Source organism: Grammomys surdaster, unplaced genomic scaffold, assembly GCF_004785775.1.
Source record: "Grammomys surdaster isolate TR1022 unplaced genomic scaffold, NIH_TR_1.0 126109, whole genome shotgun sequence".
NCBI lineage: Eukaryota > Metazoa > Chordata > Mammalia > Rodentia > Muridae > Grammomys > Grammomys surdaster.
The window spans coordinates 739,101-759,958 of record NW_021620917.1 but is presented as its reverse complement, the minus strand read 5'-3'; the positions used below and the strand labels follow the sequence as shown (position 1 = coordinate 759,958).

The window sequence follows — 20,858 nt, the reverse complement described above, 5'->3', positions numbered from 1 at the left end:
TTCCTTCCTTCCTTCCTTCCTTCCTTCCTTCCTTCCTTCCTTCCTTCGAGACAGGAACTCCCTATGTGGCTCTGGATGTCCAAGAACTCACTATGTAGACCAGGCCAACCTTGAATTCTGATCTGATATCTACCTGCCTTTGCCTCCTGGGTGCTGGGACTAAAGGTGTGCACCACCACACCAGGCTTCTCCTTACCGTCTTTCAAGGCATCTCCTGCTTCTGCTCTTTTCTTCTGCTACCTTGGGAGTAACTGAGTGGGTAAGGTGTCACATCTCACACACACACACAGAAAAAGAGAGAAAGGGAGAGGGAGAGGGAGAGAGCGTGCAGACAGCAAAGCAAGACTCAGTAGTACAAGGCTGCTATCCCAAGTCCTCACTAGCTCAACCTTTCTATTTCCCTTGGTGGACTTTGATCTTACAGATTTCAATGAAAGAAGGTCCACTTACAAAGCATTCTAAACTCACATTCTGCCCCCATCCTCCACCCAGCTTCCAGCAAGCAGGCAGGGAACAGAATGGCCCGGTCACGGAACTGTAGAGACAAAGGACAGAAGGCGAGGTGGGGCTCGGGCGCCACCTTTGAGGTCTAGTTCAAGTCATCCCAGCAACAAGCCTTCCAGATACACAGCAAATCATCTGAGGTGCACAGCCATGTGTGCCCTTCCATGTATTATCTTCCGTGCCCATCTGAGCGTGTTATCTTTCACTATCCATCCTTAACCATCTGTGACCTCCTTCCTCGTTCCTTCTGGCTTGGGCAGAACTGCATGGCCAGAGGCCTCATGAATCCCCAGTAAGCAATGGGCAAAGGGGCAGCCAGACCCACTTGGGAGAGTCTTAACACAACACACTAAAAATCGGAATCCTGCTTGGTAAAGGGGAGAGGGTGACTAGGAACAGCTTACAGCACTGACTAGACTGTACGGATGAATAGATGACAGCAGGGAGGTGACACAAAGGGCAGATGACGTCAGCTGGACTGTACAGATCAGTGACCAGTCTGGGCAAATGGTCACACCTGTGTAAACCCCTCCTGCTCAGTAGCATAAGCCACCCTGCCCAAAGCTCCCAATGGATGATCGGTGAATACTGAGAGGTATGGGGTGGGAGTTCACACATTGTAAGTTTTCACAGGTTTGTAGACGGGTGGGAGCAGCCCGTGGTTCTCGCGGACGATTTCCAGGTACTCAGACGGGCTGTCCAGAAAGAGCGAGCCGCAGCACACCTGGCAGCAACACTTGATCCCAGTGGCTGCTGGGCTCTTTTAAGACATGGGGGGGAAAAGTCAAAATCTGCCACCTATGGTGAATAAAACCCCAGGGGTCGATTACCACCCCCTGGGAGCCTCCCCACCAGCCCACCAGCAGGCTCAAGAGTTCAGCGGCAAGGAGATGAGTCAGATGGGTTAACAGCTGAGTCAGCAATCCTACCAGTCTATCCCTGTCTCTTCTGTGCATCATTCCAAACCTTAGGATTTAGCAGGACCCCCTCCAGGCATCCTGGTCTGCCCATCATACCCTCTTCTAGAAAAGGCTCAGTAGTCTAGCCTCCATCCTACAGAGCACCTACCTCCACTATGCCCTTCTGGTTAGTAGCGCTCCGCACAGTCATGTACATGATAAAAACCAGCAACACGGTGATCAGTGTGGCACACGGGAAAGCAAAGGCAAAGGGCTGGAAGCCTGGGAGGGAGAGAGGGAGGTTACAGAGCTGGGTAGCTGGTGGCTCATGAATAAAGGCAGATACTGTCAGGCTTAAGGACCTGAGTTCTATCCCAGGAGTGAACACGGTAATAAAATAAGATAACTGGCTTACTGAAATTGTCCCCTGGCCTCCACATATGTGTCCTGGCACACACAATAGCCAGGTGGTGGTGACACACACCTTTAATCCCAGCACTCAGAAGCAGAGGCAGGCAGATCTCTGTGAGTTCAGGGCCAACCTGGTCAATAGAACCAGTTCCAGGACAGCCAGGACTAGACACAGAGAAACCCTCTCTTGAAAAGAAAAACAAAAAGAAAAAAAAACAAGTACACACAACAAATAAACAGTAAGTGTTTTTTTTTTTGTAAAAACTACTGATGTTGAGTGTGCGTGTGCACACGTGCTTGTATTTATGAGTATGTGGATGTATTATGTGTGCAGCTGCACGGGTGCACAGATGTGTGTGTGTGCAGCCACGTGTATGTAGGTGTGTACGCATATGAAAATCAGGGCAACTTCTAGTGTTGTTCTTTGGGTTCCTTTGACTTTTTGTTTGAAAGGGGATCAGGCTGGCCAGGCTGCTCAGCTCCAAGGATCCGCCTGTTTCTACTTCCTAGCTCTACCTAGCTTTATACATGAGGACCAAAGTCACATCCTCATGTTTGCAAGACAAGCACCTTACTGACTGAGCTGTCTCTTCAGCCCAAAATTCTGGCTCTAAGGAAGCAAGCAGGACAAAGAACACAGCCAAACCCTGCTGGAGAAAATTTTCTCTTCTATACACAGTAAACAGGTCCACAGGAAAATCCAGGACTCAATGAAAAAGAGGGAAACTGAGGCTGGGGAGATGGTCCTGTGCTTAACCACCTGCTGCACAAGCCTGAGGACCAGAGTCCAGGCCCCTGGAGGAGCATGGTGGCTTACCTGTAATTCCAGCCATGGAAGGTGGAGAAAGGATCGCCAGAGCCAACTGATACAGACACTAGCCATATTTGGTAAGCTCAGGGTTTGATTGAGAGAGCCTGCCTCATTGAATGAGATGGAAGGGTGATCAAGAATGATTCTTCTTAGATTTTATTTTTTATAAATATTTAAGTTGGGGCAGGGGCATGGTAACACAATGTCCATGGATGCCAGAAGAGTACATTGGATCCCCTGGAGCTGAAATTACAGAGGTGATGAGATCCCAGTGTGGGTGCTGGGAACCCAACTAAGGTCCTCGGGTGCAAGAGCAGAATGCACTTCTAACCCCTGAGCCACCTCTCCAGTGGGAGGGTGATTCTTTTTATTTTTTTATGGGTGTGATTGTTTTGCCTCTATCTACACATATGTCTGGTGCCTGTCGAGGTCAGATAGGGGTGTCAGATCCCCTGGAACTGGAGTTACAGATGTTTGTGAGCCACCATGTGGGTGCTGGGAACTGAGCCTGAGTCCTCTACAAGAGCAACAAGTGCTCGTAACTGACGAGCCATCTCTCCAGCCCCTCAAAAGATCCTTAATATAAAACTCAGGGATCTACCTGGGCCTTTAACACACACACCCACACGCACAAAGGAAAATAAATGAAGTATGAGAATGGTTAAAAGCATATTCAAGGGGACTGGAGAGATGATTCAGGGGTTAAGAGCACTGAATGCTCTTCTAGAGGTCTTGAGTTCAATTCCCAGCGACCACCTGCTGGCTCACAACCATCTGTAATGGGGATCCAATGGCCTCTTCTGGTGTGTCTGAAGAGAGTGACAGTGTACTCACATACATAAAATAAATAAATCTCAAAGAAACTTGGGACAAGCCTCCTTCAGTACCTGTGGCTCCTCCCAGCATCCCTTAGTGCCAGTGGTTCCTCCCAGCACTTTTAGCCCTGCCTTCTACCCTAAACCTTTCTCTCCCAAGGGCTTCTGCTTCTCTTACCCCAGCCTAATCCCTACGTAACAGCCGTTTTGGCTACACCTGTCTCTTGGTCTCTTGACCCAGGCCACCTCTCTTGGTCACCCTCTCCTTTCTTGTTGTCTCTCCCTCCTCCTATCTCCACGGTCGGGATTAGTCTGCTGCCCATGTTCAGCCCAGAGTCCTGCCTCTGCCGGCTTTCTCTCTTGTATCTGTAGTAAAAATCTTCCCCCTACTTCCTCTTATTTTATTTTTGCTTTCATTCAGTAGTATCTTCTTAGGGGCAGTTAAATTCCCCCCCACCTCCCCGCTGTGTGGACCTGCATCAATGACTGGTTGATAAGAGTGAATCTTGTGTTTCCAAAGTCTACACCATGAACGTGGGAAGAATCCTTGTGATGGTCAGTTATTGTGTCAATCGGACTGGATTGTAAGATGTGAAAAGAGCATCTCTCTGGGTGTTTCCATGGATGATTAGCTCCTGAGTGCTGTGGTTAATCTCCTGATAGAGTTCTAACTGTGTGGGAAATGTTACGAGGGAGAAGGGAGGGGCTTTGTGCCCTTCCTCGGCCTTGAACACACCAGCCCGAGGGACCTAGTTTACCACAACAGACCAAGCGATGATAAGGACCTAGGTGGAGTTACCCACCTTGGCTGCAAGGAACTTGAAAGAAGAACTGCCCCTGGGCTTGCCTTGAGACATCTCCAGCTGTGACCGGTAACCAAGGACCAAGAACAGATTATCCCACCCATCTCTCCTGGCTGAAACTAGGAAGGGTTCAGGCGGGGTCTTTCCCTTTAAATTGAGAGCTAAACATTAAAGCATCGAGCCTTGATCAGAGAACTTTGTCTTAGCTCCATCTTTTCTCGCCCTCCGTCCACCTTTTGTTCCTAGCTCCCTTTCAGGAGAACGCGGTTGACTCGTGGCCGCTGGCCGGCTACAGGGCTTTGAAAATGTAATGGATAACCTGGGGAAACAGTTTCGGTTGAAGTATAATCTAGATCAGACTGGCCCACAGCTTGACTATGTCTTGATTCTTTATTTTATGTATGTGGGTACACTGTCACTGTCTTCAGACACTCCAGAAGAGTGCATCAGATCCCATTACAGATGGTTGTGAGCCACCATGTGGTTGCTGGGAATTGAACTCATGACCTCTCGGAAGAGCAGTCAGTGCTCTTAACTGCTGAGCGGTCTCTCCTGCCCACTATGTCTTGAATGTGCTGAATGTGGATAGCACCATTTCCAAGTTTGGGATGTTAAGCCGTGTAAGAGGGAAGCATTCTCTGCCTCTGCTCTTGGGTGTGGATGTGGCATTGACTAGCTGCCTGAGCTCCTGCCACGACCTCCCTCAATGATGGACCCTAGACGTGTAAACCAAACAAATCCCTTCCTGCCCAAGTTGCTTTTCTTTTTTCTTTCTTTTCTTTTTTTTTTTTTTTTTTGCTTTTCTTTTTAAAGAGTTATTTTATGTATGTGAGTACACTGTTACTCTCTTCAGACACACCAGAAGAGGGTATCAGATCCCATTATAGATGGTTGTGAACCACCATGTGGTTGCTGGGAATTGAACTCAGGACCTCTAGAAGAGCAGTCAGTGCTCTTAACTGTTGAACCATCTCTCCAGCCCCCAAGTTGCTTTTCATCAGGATTTTATCACAGCAGCAGAGATGGAAGTAGGCTGTGAAGTCACCAAGGACAGGAGGGCTGTCTTTTGTTCTGGCACCTTCCTGTATCTCCTTTGCCTACTTCCGGCCAGCCATGATGTAAGCTGCCTTCTTCTCTGATTCCCATCTACTGTGAAGAAGCTCCTTGGTCACCCACTACCATCCATGTTTTTCCCATGTTCATGGAGCTGAGCAAATATGAGATAAACTCTCAGAATTCTTCCTCTCAAAACAATGCCAGTTGTTTGGTCAGGAATTTGGTTGACAATGATGTAGAAATAATTAATACAGCCCCCTTCTAACCTGTGCTGTGTCTCCACCTCAACTTCCCACCACATGGTGGTTCTGGCCTCACCCACAAAGGCTCTTCCCAAAGAAAGCATGGTGGAGTGGAGAGAGGTCAGTGGTCATGGGTTCAAATCCTGCCTCTGACCAAGCTATGTGATGCTCATGCTGACCTGAGAGGCTGCCAAGGGAAAGTGAGTAGGGATATGAATACACTGACTCTGTGGGTGATTGCTTTTCCTGCACCAACATGAGGCTGCTTCCCGAGAAAAGGTGGTGATATGCATGGAGTGTGTGTGTGCAGATGTACCTCCCTGTGCACGCATGTTGTGGGGGTCAGAGGTTAGCATCAGGAGTCTTCCCATATCGCTCTGTACATCCCCCACCTTGTTTTTTTTGGTGTGTTTGCTCGTTTTGTTTGGATTTACTTTTTAATTGCATTTATTTATTATTATTATTTTGGTTTTTTGAGACAAGGTTTCTCTGTGTAGTCCTGGCTGTCCTGGAACTCACTCTGTAGACCAGGCTGGCCTCGAACTCAGAAATCCGCCTGCCTCTGCCTCCCAAGTCCTGGGATTAAAGGTGTGTGCCACCACCAAAATTTATTTATTATTTATTTATCTACTTATTGTTGGGGTGTGTGTGTGTGTGTACATGTAGGTAGATCAGAGAACAATTTTATAGAGTTAGTTCCCTCCTTCTCACCATGTCCCTCTGTCCCTCTTGGGGATAGAACTCAGATCGTCAGGCTTTACCCCCTGAGCCATCTTGTCAGCCCATTTTTTGGGGGTTGTTCATTTAAGACAAGGTTCTACTTGGTAGTCCTGGCTGGTCTGGAACTTCAACATAAACTAGGCTTGCTTTGAACTCACAAAGCTCTGCCTGCCTCTGCCTCTAAAACACTGAAACTGTAGGTATGCCCCACAACACCTAGCTTCTACCTCAGTTTCTTTAGACAAGGTTCCTTACTGAGCTCACCAGTTTGGCTAGACTGGCATGCTGGGGAGCCCTAGGAATCCTCTAGTCTCCACATCCTGCCCCTAGTACCGGGGTGACAGACACAGGCTGCTGCCTCCTCTTCCCCCCTTTTAATTTTTTTTATGTATATGGTTGTTATCCCTGTGCAACATGTCCATGCAGTGCCTGCATGAATCCAGAAGAGAGAACTGGAGTCCCAGAGAGCTGTGAGCTGCCACGTGGGTGCCAGGAATTGAATAGTTGGTAGAGTGTTAAGAATTACATTGGCAGAGTTTGTTGGTGGTACCAGGGTGGGTAGAGTATTGTAAATAGCATGTAGTGGAGGTAATGAAGTCATAGAGTGTACGGGTGATATCGATGGCATTTGGTGGTAGCACTGGTGTTGGTAAAGTATTGGTGGTGGGTCAAGTAGTGGTGGCACACACTTTTAATCCCAGCTCTCAGGAGGCAGAAGCAGGCAGATCTCTGTGAGTTTGAGGCCAGCCTGGTCTATAGAGTGAGTTCCGGGACAGCCAGGGCTCCACAGTGAGACCCTGTCTCAAGCCACCACCCCCAAAAAGTGTTGGTGGTGGTATTAATGGAATTTGGTGGTGGTATAAAAGTCGGTAGAGTGTTAGGGCATCAGTGCAGTTTGCTAGTGGTACCCAGATTGGTAGAGTGTTACGGATGATCCTGATGGGGTTTAGTGCTGGTGCTGAAGTTGATGGAGTGCCGGAGACAGGACTGGTGGAGTTGGTGGTTGGTTGGGCTGAAGTGGTAGAGTTCCCATTAATGGTATTGGTGGAGTCTGTTGTTGGTACTAAGGTGGGCAGAGTGTTCAGAATAATCACGGCAGAGTTTCGAGTTTGTGCTGAGAGGTGGAGTGTTGACTGTTGGAATCTGGTGGTGGTTGGCAGAGTGTGGATGGTGGTGACATTTGGTCATTGAAATGTGAATTGTTCCTTTACCCAGGAGAACTACTTACGACCTCAGTGCTGACGGGGTTGGTCTTGACAACCTTGACAGGATCAGCTACCAAGTGATCAGCTGGTCACCAGAAGTGACGGCAGGGTTTTGATACCTGTATGGCACTGCACAGAAGGCCATGTGTCACTTACTGGAGGGCCACACCTGAATCCTGTGGTACTGGTGAGCCTTGCTGATAGCATTCTCAGCACGGAAGATGAAGCAGTAGTCCCCGGGGTCCTGGAAGAGGTGGGTCAGGTTAAAAGATGTCCGGGTCACCAACACGGGGTGGCACTCTCTGTCCTCCAGTGGGAGACACTGCGGCTTGAGGCCCCAGCACAAATGCAGAGGTGGGCTACGGAAGAACAGATACACATTGTCAGAAACACACGGTAAAGGGCAGGAACCCAGACTAAGCCCAGGGAGGCTGGGTACTAGCCTGCCCTGTTCCGTGTGAGGGTTCAGAGTCCATCTATCACTTTAGTGGGACTTAGAATCACCATGGAAACAAACCTCAGACCATGTCTGTGCCAGGGATTTTAGGTTAGGTTAATTAAGGTGGGAAGACCCACCATGAATGTAGGGAGCACCACTCAGTGTGTTACAGTCCTGGATTTAGTAAAAGGCGGGAGCAAGCCAAGCACCCATACCCATCACTCTCTGCTTCCTGACTGGACGCCATTGAAAAATCCTTCTGCTATGCCTCCCTCAACTGGGGGTTTCTATCCTGCCTTAGGTCACTCAGTTCCCTGATAAATACAACTTTTGTATTTATAACAAACCTTATGCAGTAGAGCTGGGCAGATATCTACCTCCTAAGATATTAGAATCTATTTCCCTATCCACAGTCCCAAGTTCTAACTCACCGTGTTCTGTCTGGGTGGCTCTTAATTCCAATTGGCTGGCCCTCAGGACCATGTTTTCATGATCAGCTAACCCATGGTGGCTACTCCTCCCTCCACCACCTTCTCTTCTTTTGTGGTCCTGCTTCAGGCCCCAAGCCTGGGAACTGAAAGCCACCTATCTCTCTTCTGCCCACCTATAGGCTGTCAGCATCATTATTCAACCAATCGTTTTAAAGTAAGGAACAAGGCCACATAGTATTTACTTGAAGTATGTGTGGATTCTCTTGTCCCTGGGGACAACCAGGCCTTGGGGGCCAGTATTTAGCATTACCATACATAGCAAAAGACCAAACCCCAACAATTCCCTTTTTTTTTTTTTTGTCTAAATAAAAAAAGGCTCTTTCTTTTCTTTCTCTCTTTCTTTTTTTTTTTTTCTTTTCCAAGACAGGGTTTCTCTGTATAGCCCTGGCTGTCCTGGAACTCACTCTGTAGACCAGGCTGGCCTCAAACTCAGAAATCTGCCTGCCTCTGCCTCCCAAGTCCTGGGACTAAAGGTGTGCACCACCACTGCCTAGCGGCTCTTTCTCTTATAATAATAAACAACATACAGTAAGAACAATGATAAAGTTATAAAAATTATTAAGAGATGCATTTTAAAAGTCCAGTTTATTTGTATTCAGCAGCTCAGGTGTTTTATTTTCTATCCTATCTTGGTGAGTTCAGGGTTCTGCATTTAAATCAATTTCTTCCTAAATCCTAAACAACTTCAGCTTCATTGTGAGTCTATAACTCCATCTGAGACCTGAGAAAGAATAAATATTACCTGAGTATGCAAGAAATGCAGGAACATAGCTTCTGAAATTATATAAATGACAGAGACAGCTGACTGCCTGGACAGTCCCCAAAGCTGTCTCTATACCTTTGGAGCATCTGTCTTCACCCTTCTGAACATCTGACAGACCTTTTGTGACTCAGGAATTATGAAGGACTAGCTTACCCTGTCTTGACAAAGCTTGGCAGTCAATTTCCCTGCACCCGTTTGTCCTTTTTGGACAACATATTGTCTGCAGATAAATTTAAGGCATTCCCCCCCCCCCCAGTGGCTAGCTTGCCACAGTTGAAGCAACTCCACACGGAGGTTATTGACGTTCATCGTCTTCTTTGAAACGGAACGGGGAACTGTCAGGAGCAGACCCATCTCAGTCAAAAGATTCTTTAATAATGAAATAATTTAAAATGCCATGTTTTGTGGCTCTCTGAGGTTTCTGAACACCATCTACCATAGCATCTCTGAACAAGCAATGTTGCCTGTCTTCAGCTACTTACTATCTATGAAGCTAAGGATGTGTATTTATGAGATAATCCAGATTAGTATCTAACATGACCGTGAGTAATTTGCAATACTTAATTATCCTAAACAGTTTGTAATAGCATCTATTAAAAGGGATGGGACTAAACCTTATATTAGTAAATGAGTTTGCATAGGCATAATATCTATGTAAGTGTTGAAACGTACGTACAGAATAGTACCATCTTCCCTCTAGGCTCTTCAAGGGACAGAGAAGGCTCTGTGGCATCATTGGTAGCATAGAGAGACCACAGAACACCCATACAACACTCTGGGGGTTCACTCACCTCCCAAAGAAATTCAGGTTCATTGTCAGCTTTTGGAATGTCTGCATGAGGGTGGGCCCCGAAATCTGGATGCCTTGAAGTGACTCTGTAAGGAAAGAGGAACCATTAGATCCAGTGGCCGAGGATTGACACAGGTGCACAGCCCCTTAGGCTGCATGGCCACCTCTGTGTCCTTGCCTCTGTTCCTGGTGCTGGCTCAGAGGGAGGCAACTGGAAAAGCAAGCAAGAGCCAATTCTCTCACCCACTGTCACTACGCCACTGACTATGCCACAAGATAAGCACCAGCCATTACCAAGGCAAGGAAATCCTCACAAGGCCTGGAGAGACACCTCATCTGGTATCCTAATTAGTTAACTCCATCAACTTGACACATCCTAGAGTCACCTGATAAGAGTCTCAACTGAGGAAATGCCTGGATTCAGATTGGCCTACGAACAAGTCAGTGATGGGTTATCTTGATTCCTAATTGATGTGGGAGGACCCAGCCCACTGTGGGTGGCACCATTCTCTAGGCAGGCAGCCCTGGGCTGTATAGGAAGGCTAGCTGAGGGGCTGGTGAGATGGCTCAGCGGTTAAGAGCACTGACTGCTCTTCTAGAGGTCATGAGTTCAAATCCCAGCAACCACATGGTGGCTCACAACCATCTGCAATGAGACCTGATGCCCTCATATGGGTGTCTGGAGACAGCTACAGTGTACTCACATATAATAAATAAATAATCTAAAAAAAAAAAAAAAAAAAAAAAAAGGAAAGCTAGCTGAGCACGAGGTGGTGAGTGAGCTGACATGCAGCAGTCTTCTACTGTTTCTGCTGTACTTCCCTGACATGCTTCCCTGGTTACAGGTCATGTGTTGTGGACTAGCAAGCAGTTCTGCCTTCAGGTTCCAGCCTTGAGTTCTTGCCCTGACTTCTCTCAGTGATAAACTGTGACCTGGAGCCTAAGACAGAGAAAACTTTTCCTCCTCCGAGTCGCTTTTGGTGAGTGTTTTTTATCTCAGCCACAGCGATCAAAATAGAACAGTTGGTAAAGACTAGACGTAAATTCCACCCTCAGCACTTTGTAACGTGCCAGGTACGGTGACAACTGCTTGAAATCCCAGAGCTGGAAAAGTGGAGATGTGTGGATCCCTGATAGTCACTGGCCAGTCAGACAAGCTCACTAGCTGAGTTCCAGGCCAGTAAGAAACACTTGTTTCCAAAGAATGTTGTTGAGCCAGGACAGGTGGCTCATCCCTTTTATCCTAGCACTTGGAGGCAGAGGCAGGGGGTTCTCTGTGAGTTCCAGGCCAGTCAGGACTACACTGTCAAAAACAATTATTAATTTTTAAAAGGTAGATTGGCATCTAAAAACTCAAGGGTTTCCCCCACCTCCACATGCAAATACACACGTGGGCATACCCAGCTGTACACGTATGTTAAGTATGGGCTCAGGTACATGTGCACATCATGCACAGACTGTCACCCCCACATATACACACATACAAAGAAATCTCTGGAAAGTGTCCAGAGCCAGGTAGTTAGAGAGAGGCTTCCCACCCTCTATAGCCAGCTTTGACCTGAACTGTATTGACTGGGGAACAAGGAGCATCAAGGACCAGCTCCCCTGTGGCAGGTGTCTGGTCAAGCTCAGGCTCCGGGGGCAGGGTGGCCTGAACTCAAATGCCAGAGAGTGGCTGCCTGTGGCCTCTGAAGCAGACATGAGAACATCCCTTCAAGAGTAGCCTGATGCTAGCCTGGAGTCACCTGGATCTGGAAGGAATGTTGTCTAGGACTCTTCCAGTAGAGCCAATCAGGCAGGAGACCTACCCCGCAGATTTAACGATGCTGAGAAGTCGCCGGTCTTCTGGATGATGCCCTTCGTGGTGTCTGGCTCTATCTGCTCCCATTCCGCCACCACCCTGACTTTCACCGTGAAGGTTCCAGGGCTCGAATAGTTGTAATACACCACGGAGTTGTCAGTTATCAACAAGGTCCTGTGAGATGACACAGAGAAGAGACAGAGACGTCACTGTCTCCCCTCTCGGCAGTTCGGAAGTGACTCCAACAAGGTGTCACGGAAACGCCTGTAATGACTTGGGAAGCTGAGGCAGGAGGATTTTAAGTTCAAGACCAGTCTGAGCTATACAGACAGGCTCCCGTCTCAAAAAATCAAAACAAAGGTTCATAGCTCTTAAATTTGAATTTGTCGGTTCTAGCTTTCTATGTTTCTGTGTGATTTTGCCTTTTGAGGGAGAGTATTATGAGCCTGGGACTTGCTCTGTGGTCCAGGATGAGCATGCTCCCGCCCACACCTCTGGAGTGACAGACTTGTGCAGTCACACTGGGCTTTCATTCTTTCTCAGGGCGGGAAAGACCTCTCAGTGGTTAGAACCATACACTTCTCCTATAGAGGGCCTCGTTCAGCTGGTTCCCATAACCCATGTGGGCAGCTCACAATCACCTATAACTCCAACCCTGGGGCGTCTGTCACCCTCTTCTGGCCTCCATGGGCACCTGGCATTTATGTGCACATACACAGACATGTACACACATTCACATGATTAAAAAGAAAAACAAACCTTGAAAAAAAAACAAAGGAAAGAAAAAAAAAAACAAGGCAGGGCGGTGGTGGTGCACGCCTTTAATCCCAGCACTTGAGAGGCAGAGGCACTTCTGAGTTCGAGAGTTCGAGGCTAGCTTGGTCTACAGAGTGAGTTCCTGGACAGCCAGGGCTACACAGAGAAACCCTGTCTCAATAAATAAATAAATAAATAAATAAATAAATAAATAAATGAGTAAATGAGTAAATTCGAGGTGTGGGTCATGATGGCCCACACCTCTAATCCTCCAGAGGCACCCGGTCCGTTTAATGAACTCTAGGGCAGCTCAGGTTACACACAGAGACACTGCAGGGGGCTGGAGGGGAGGGGCAGGAAGGAAGGGAGAAAGGGAGAGAGAAGGGGGCGGGGAATAAATGCATACCCGTCTCCAAAGTCCCAACGGTAGAAGAAGGAAGCCGACTTGAAGAAGTCACTTGGGTCATGGAGAAGGAAGGACAGTCTAAGACTTTTCTTGGTGATGTAGGATTTCGGCCAAGACAGGGAGGTGTTTTGGGTAACGACTATGTTTCCCACAAGGGACTCTGCAAAAGACCAAGGGAGAGTGAGCTCACCAAGGCACAAGGCAGAAAGAGCCTGAGTTCACCTTGGGCTGGTGCAGAGCAGCCTCTCCCTGGCTCAGCCTCCTCGAGCCGTCAGAACCGTGTGCAGTGGGAGACCCCATGGATCCTCCACCACTGAGATGTCCCAGTCGCCCCCTGCTGGCAGTGACTCTCAGCAGGTGTTCGTTCTCAACCAGTGCCCGCGCCCCCACCTCCCTTTCACAGGGATACCCACTAGGAAGAAACACACAAGCTGAAGCAGGACAGGATGCCCACACTTGTAATTCTGGTACCTAGGAGGCTGGGGCAGGAGGATCAAGAGTTCAAGGCCCTTCTTGGCTCCACAATGAGTTAGAGGTCAGCCTGGGGCAACAAGGGACTCCATCTCAAAACAAACAAATTTGCCTCAGAATTAAACACATACAGACTATTTTCGCGGTTGTTACTGGGCTCTAAGCAATAGGGCCTAACAATTACTCAATACGCTGTAATCAGACACTGAAAGGCGTGAGGAGAGAAGTTAAAGGATACAGGAGGAGCTGGGATGTAGCTCAGTAGGGAAGCAGTTGCCTAACACTCAGGATGTCCATCCCCAACACCAAAGGTGGAGGGGGGAAAGGTTGGGGTGGAGCTGGAACTCAAAGGTTAAGAGCACGTTCTACTCTGTAGCTGTAGCTTTGAGGTATCTGGTGCCCTCTTCTGGACTCCATGGCAACTGCACCCATTTACACTAGCAGCGTATCCGGATTAGTTACATAATTCTGTGCTTGCTTTACTGTCTGTATCATTTTGCAGGCATGCGCATTTTCCCTCAGGGCATTATAAACTCCCTGTAAGGGTCATGATTAACAATTCCATGAACTGGGGCTATTGAGATGGCTCTTACCATCTCAATAGGTAAAGTCACCTACCATCAAGGCTGACGATATGAGTTCAATCCCCAGGTCCTACATAGTAGAAAGAGAAAATCAACTCCTGCAAGTTGTCCTCTGACCTCCACATGGACACCACGGCACAGGTACCCATGTGCATATACACCCTCACTAAATAAATAAATAAAAAGTAGATGTAGTAAAAGAAATTGAAATAGTTCCATAAATTAGCTGTGTGTCATAGGATATGCCTATAAGCCTAGCACTGAGGACGCTGAGGCAGGAGGACCTTCTTGAGTTCAAAGCCACCCTGGGCTCCATAAAAAGATTTCCTCCCACCCCCCACAAAAGGAACATAAGATTGCTAGGCACAGTGTCACACACCTTTAATCCCAGCACACGGGAGGCAGAGGCAGGTGGATCTCTTTGAGTTCGAGACCAGCCTGGTCTACAAAGTGAATTTCAGGACAGCCAGGGCTACACAGGGAAACCCTGTCTTGAAAAACAAAAAAGACACAAATTAGTGTCTTTAGTGCCCTAAGAGTTGTGTGTTTGATTTATTTGTATCTTTGGGTTTTTTGCTATTGTTATCTTGTGCATAAATCATCGCCTACATGAAGGCTTACTTCCTGAATACAAATTCATTTCCACTGTAAACCCCAGGTGGCTGCAAGATCTGAACTCTGGTCCTCTGCAAGAGCCACAAGTGCCCTTAACTACTGAGCTGTTTCTCCAGGCCTGGCTCCTTATTTTACTTTATTTTTTATTTTTTTTTATGAGTGTTTTGCCTGTGTGTGTGCTTGCTGCCTTGGGAGGTCAGAAAAGGGTATCAAATCACCTGGGGCTAAAGTACAGGCAGCTCTGCAGGAAACTGAATCAGGGTTGTCTTGGAGAACGACCAGTGCCCTTAACCACTGAGCCAACTCTCCAGCCCTTCTTGATTTTCAATAAAATGTTTTGATTACATTTATCTATTTATTTAGTGTGTGTATATGTGTCCATCTGTCTGTCTGTGTGCCCTCATGTCATGATGTGTGTGTTGAAGTCAGAGAATAACTTGCAGGAGTGGATCCTCTCCGTCACGTGGGTCCTGGAGATCGAACTCAGGTTATCAGGCTTCGAAGCAAGCACCTTTACCTGCTGAGCCATCTTGCCAACCCAATTTTCTAATTCTTTTTAACTTAACGAACAACTAAGAAAGAATCTATGCCTGTGGTTCGCATCTATTTGATGACTGTCAACAGTCAAGGCTGGATAGTTTTCTCTGCACGAAGAGCTTGGTAACGGGAAATGGCTCAGTTGGTGAAGTGCTTTTCACGTCTTGAAAGCATGAGAATCTGAATTTGATCCCAAGAACCCAGATTTTTTTTTTTTTAAAGCTAGATTATGATGGTGGTTAAAGCTGGGTGGTGGTGGCGCACGCCTTTAATCCCAGCACTTGGGAGGCAGAGGCAGGTGGATTTCTGTGTTTGAGGCCAGCCTGGTCTACAGTGTGAGTTCCAGGACAGCCAGGGCTACACAGAGAGACCCTGTCTCAAAAAACAAAAAAAAAAAACAAAAACAAAAACAAAAAAAACCCAAAATGATGGTGGCTAACACTTGTAATCTCAGTGAGTGCTAGGGCTTACTAGCCAGCCAGCTTAGTGAGCTCCAGGCCAGTGAGAGGTCCTGTCAAGAAAAAGAAAAAAATGTGGATGCTGTCTGAAGAACCCCAGAGGCTATCTTCTGGTATAGAAGCACATGGGTATGTGCATATGTGTGTGTGCACGCGCGCGCACGCGCACACACACACACACACACAAAAAAAAGAACATGTAAACAAATACATACAAGCACAAGATTTGAAGGCAGGCCTGGTATTACAGCTCAGCCAGAAGCATTTGCCTTCCCCCCTTACCCCCCAACCCCCTAACCCCCTCCCCAGGGTTTGAGGCCCTCCCTGGGTTGTACACATGAAAGAAGCTGAAAGCAAACAGGTAAACAAGAAAGGCCCTCGGAGTCCTCACCTTTAATGGGGAGGAGTAGAGTACTCCTGGCTAACGGCTTGCACATCCAGCAGTCGACAGCAGTGACCCAGACAGAGACTGGGAAGTCCCCAGGCACGCTGCCCAACACGCGGATGGTGGAGGTTAGATTCTTCTCAGTCTTGGCAGTGAGTGTCAGAGGTGTGTGGATCCAGTGGAAACGGTAGAGGTGGGTATCTGCAGGCAGGAGCAGGCTGCCATTGTCCTTGACCACCAGGCTGGCTGAGATGGTCACTTCGGTGCCCACGGTAGCAGGACCATCAGTAGTAAGACTAAGATTATAGACACCTAGGAGACACATGCGGGCCAGGGTTCAGGAAGGCGACAGGGATCCTTCCGCTATCTTTCCAATCATCAGTTAAGCGTTCTGTCTCTCAGTCACCACAGCCGCAAATGTTTAACAAGGCTGTGGGGTTACTGATCAGTCTTCAGCAGGCACATAGAGTATTCCTGTTTGCTCAGAGCTCCCTTTGTCCTCTCTTCACTTGTCAAGATAAAAGGAGCTTGCTTGGGCTGGAGGGCAGGGCTGGGGTGGGGGCTGGAGACCTAGCTTAGTAGGTAGAGTGCTCGCCTGGAGTGAATGAAGCTCTGGATTCCATCCCTTTTATTCCACAAACCAGGGTGGCACACATCCATAATCCGAGCACTCAGAAGGTGGAAATGGGAAGTCCAGTAGTTCAAGATCATCCTCAGCTACATAGTGAATTTTATAGGCTAGCCTGTGCTATACAAGCCTGATGTTTTTGTTTTTGTTTGTTTTTTTTTAATAAAATAACAAAAAGAAAGAAAAAAGAAAAGAAATAATAATAATAAAAGCCAGCAGTCCCAAGCTTCAGTCACAGGCCTCTGGCTTTCTCTTTCTGGGCACACCCACCTCGTTGACATCTCCACTCTATCCCATTTCAAGGGGTCCCATGTGCAGTCATCTGGATTTCTGCTCCATCCTGGCCCTGACTAAGTATGCCCCACCCCTTTTGCCCAGACAAGCTTCCAGCAGGTGATCTAATAGGGTGGGGTCTAGATTCACATCTGGAAACTTCCACCAGGAAGCCAGCCACTTTAACTTCTTGTAGTTACAGGAGGAGCACAGTGGTAAGCGCTTTCAATTCCAAGACTGGCTGAGGTAAATGGATCTCTGAGAGTTTGTGGGCAGCTTGGTTTACATAACAAGTTCTACGCTAGCCAGGGCTACATAGTGAGACCCTGTCTTTAAAAAAAAAAAAAAAAATTGAAACAATTTCCACTTCCCAGGATGTTTTGGCCCTCTGACTTCAGAGCTTTCCTATATGCTGGCTCAGTGGAGGCACTTGCTGCCAAGCCTGACTACCTGAGTTTGATCCCTGGGTATGCAAACACTCTACTGTAAACAAATCTAACAATAAAAAGAACACCTTTTCCACTTCCTGGTGCATAGTAAGACTTTCAGGAAGTTCTCCTGTGCCTTGAGCCCTCAGTGATGTCCTGACAGTCTGGGAACACTAGTGTCACTGACCCACCAGCACACCGAATGAGGATTTCTCCTTCTTGCCCACCATACTTGTAATTTCCAGAAAAAAAAAAAGGTCATATGCGTCTCTATTGTGTACAGACAAGTGCTTAACATGTAACAAGGAGCTGGGGACACAGCTCAGTGGGTAAGAGTGCTTGCTGTGAGGCATGAGAACCTGAGTTCAATTCCTCAGAGCCACTTTAAAAGCCAGGCATGGCCGGACAGTGGTGGCACAGGCTTTTACTCCCAGCACTCAGGAGGCAGAGGTAAAGGCAGGCAGATCTCTTGAGTTCATGGTGAGTTCTAGGACACCAGGATAACCAGGGCTACATAGAGAAACCCTGTCTTAAAAACCCAAAATCAAACAAAGAAGCCAGGCATGGTGACTTACACCTGTCCTTGTAGTTGGATGGCAGGGACAGGAGGCTCTCTGGAGCTGACTGACCTGTCAGTCTAATGGTCTCAGCAAGCTCCATTCTCTACTGTATTGTTTAAATTGAATTAAAACCAAGAAACGGGTCTCAAGGTCACATAAGCAAAACTCCAAGTGTTTAATCCCAACCATATGTTGTCATTGGTCACTGTGAGGCAGTGCCTGAGGTGGAGAGAATCTGAGGAAGACATCCGAGGTCAGCCTCTCACCTGCATGCACATGCATGCAGAAGCACCATGGAGCACACCCGTGAACACACACATACACACACACACACACACACACACACACACACACTGGCAACTGTTTGGTGGTACTTCTGAGCCACGTGACTCCTGGAGCGGAAGATGTAGCATAAGGTCCACCTGGCATTGTCGCAGGAGACTGCTCATTAAGGGGTTACTGATTGAACCCCTTCTGTGTGCCCCACCCCCACAGGTACTGAGGTTACCCATAACTGAAGGATATGATCCCTCTCTGAGGGAGTTCACAAGGCACCGACTGGAGTCTTCAGCAAAACCAGGAGAGGAGTCCTTCTTCAGATATGCCCCCATTTACCTCACAATCCCCACTGGGGGCTTGGGCTTCAGCGCTTTCTGTTCCTCGGCCCCATGTCCCTATTATGAATTCCTTTCCTTCAAATTTATTTGTTAATATAAAGCTGTTTCAGTCAAGATGCTAAAGGCACAGGCCACTTCTGCCCAAAATGCCATGGAGTTGAGGCTTAATATTGCCAACATGGTGGGATCTGGTTTAGTTTTGATTTTGAGACAAGATTTCTATGTCCTGGAACAACTGGTGTAGACGGGGCTGGTCTTGAACTCACAGAGATGCGGTTGTATCAGTTGCCATGACTCCTGCTGCCATGCCCTCCTTCCCTGACTGTACTTTTGAATTGTGAGCTGAAACAAACCCTTCCTTCCTTAATCTGCTTTTGTCAGGTATTTTACACTTATCTATTTACCGTGTGTGTGTGTGTGTGTGTGTGTGTGTGTGTGTGTGTGTGTGTGTTCGCGCGCGCTCTCTCGTGACTGCCTAGCACGGGTATGTACACATGCATGCGTGTGCATGTAGCAGGGGGTCTGGTTTTTCCATCTAATATATGGGTTCCAGGAATCAAATTCTCAGCCTAGGCAGCAAAAGCCTTTTGTCATAGCATATAACACCCAGGCAAGAACGTAATACAAAAGGCACGGAGTGCTATTGTTATTCTCCGGGGCATTATCCCTCCCTTTTGTTGGCAGGCAGCATCTTCCTTTTCTGAGGGCTCTCGAATCTTCTCCCACCCCCCACCTTCCTCCCACTCGAGTTGAGGGGGAACAAGGACCAGAGCGAGGCTCTAAGGTGGCAGGGACACTAAGCCGCATGTTAATTGCCATCCTGCATCTGCAGTGAGATCGGGCTGACGCAGATCTGTTGCCATGGAAACGGAACTGCTAGCTGGAGAAGAAGGAGGGCCGGCTGACGATGTTGCAAATGGTTGCCCAGCTCATAGGAACTCCCACCAGCCCTGCCTGGAGGAGACCACAATGGTTTTAAAAAACAGAAGCTGGGCTAGAGAGATAGCTTGGTGGTTAAGGGCCCTTTCGGTCCTTTCAAAGGACCTAGGTTCAGTTCCTGGCGACTACTATGGGCAGCTGACACCTGTCTGTGATTCCAGGTCCTGGGGATCCAACGCCCTCTTCCAGCTTTTCCAGGCACGCACACACATGTGAACAATACATTCACATAAGTGTGGATCCACACAAATAGAAAAAATTTAAAAATTAAAAAAAAATAAAAAGAGAAGCTGCATCAGGCATGACAGGGAATGTCTTTAATGCACTTGAGAGACAGAGCTACGCAGATCTCTGTGAGTTCAAGGCTAGCTTGGTCTGCATAAACAAATTCCATGCCAGTTGGGGCCTATAATCCCACAACTATGGAGGTGGAAGCTGGAGGATTAGAAGTTCAAGGTCATCCTTGGCTGTATGTGTTTGAGAACAGTTTCTGAGGTTACATGAGACCCTGTCTTTTAAAAAAGGGGGGGGTAATCTGGACCCCTTTCAAGGTGACACTACCCTTCTTCCTCCGGGCCTTTGGGAAGTGTCCAGGGCATCCAGGCTAAAGTGGACAGTGAAGACCACTGCCACGTGAGGCTGAAGGAACCAGGCCCAATGCATCCCCTGCTACTGGGCTCATCTGAGCACAACCACCCAGCAAGGGCTTGGGGACACCCCAAATACCCTCAAGTGACTTAGAACTAAATGTGCCAACAACAGAGACAACTGCTTCAAAAGCATGACCTCAGTTTCCCTACATGGTTTCTGGGTTCCATTGTTACATGTAGAACATTCTAGAAAATGATTACTGTAGCCTTTTTATATAGCACGTGTAGGCAGCCAAAAAGCATTTGTCAATCATACCTGTGATGGTCTAAGTAACTCAAAAATCCACCTGCCTCTGTCTCCTAAGTGCTGGGATTAAAGAGGTATCATGAGGAGAATCAGGAGTTCAAGGCCACCCTTAGCTACATAGTGAGTTCTAGGCCAGCCTAGGCTACATAAGACCCCTATCTCAAAAAAAAACAAAAAGCGACTGGATTGGTGACATATGCTTATAACCCCAACACTTGGAAACTGAAGCCAGAGAGTGCACATTAGAGGCCTGCCTGTGCAATTCATGAAGACCTTGTCACATAATTAATATAGTGTGACATGGTGGCACTGCCTTAATCCCAGGGATGGGAAGCCTGAGGTAGGTAGATCTGAGGTAGGTAGATCTGGATTCAAAGCCAGGATGGTCTACAGAGTTCCAGGTCAGTCAGGGCTACACAGGGAAATCCTGCCTCAAACAAACAAACAAACAAATAAATGGTTGTGTATTTCTTATCATTTAAATCACATAACTTCTAGGCACATAAGACCTAATAGACCAGGGTGTCCATTTCTAGATGAGTTCCAGGACAGCC

General features: G+C 47.6%; 1 protein-coding gene across 1 annotated transcript; it reads right to left on the bottom strand.

Moving 5' to 3' along the window:
• Positions 1–837: 837 nt before the first annotated feature.
• Tmem130 (transmembrane protein 130) lies at positions 838–17,951 on the bottom strand. The gene is given in 9 exon segments (XM_028756011.1): positions 838–1,279; positions 1,282–1,302; positions 1,573–1,685; positions 7,623–7,825; positions 9,951–10,035; positions 11,758–11,924; positions 12,913–13,072; positions 15,969–16,274; positions 17,867–17,951. Coding segments are annotated over 9 exon segments (1,305 nt in total). The 3' UTR covers positions 838–1,114.
• Positions 17,952–20,858: the final 2,907 nt, after the last annotated feature.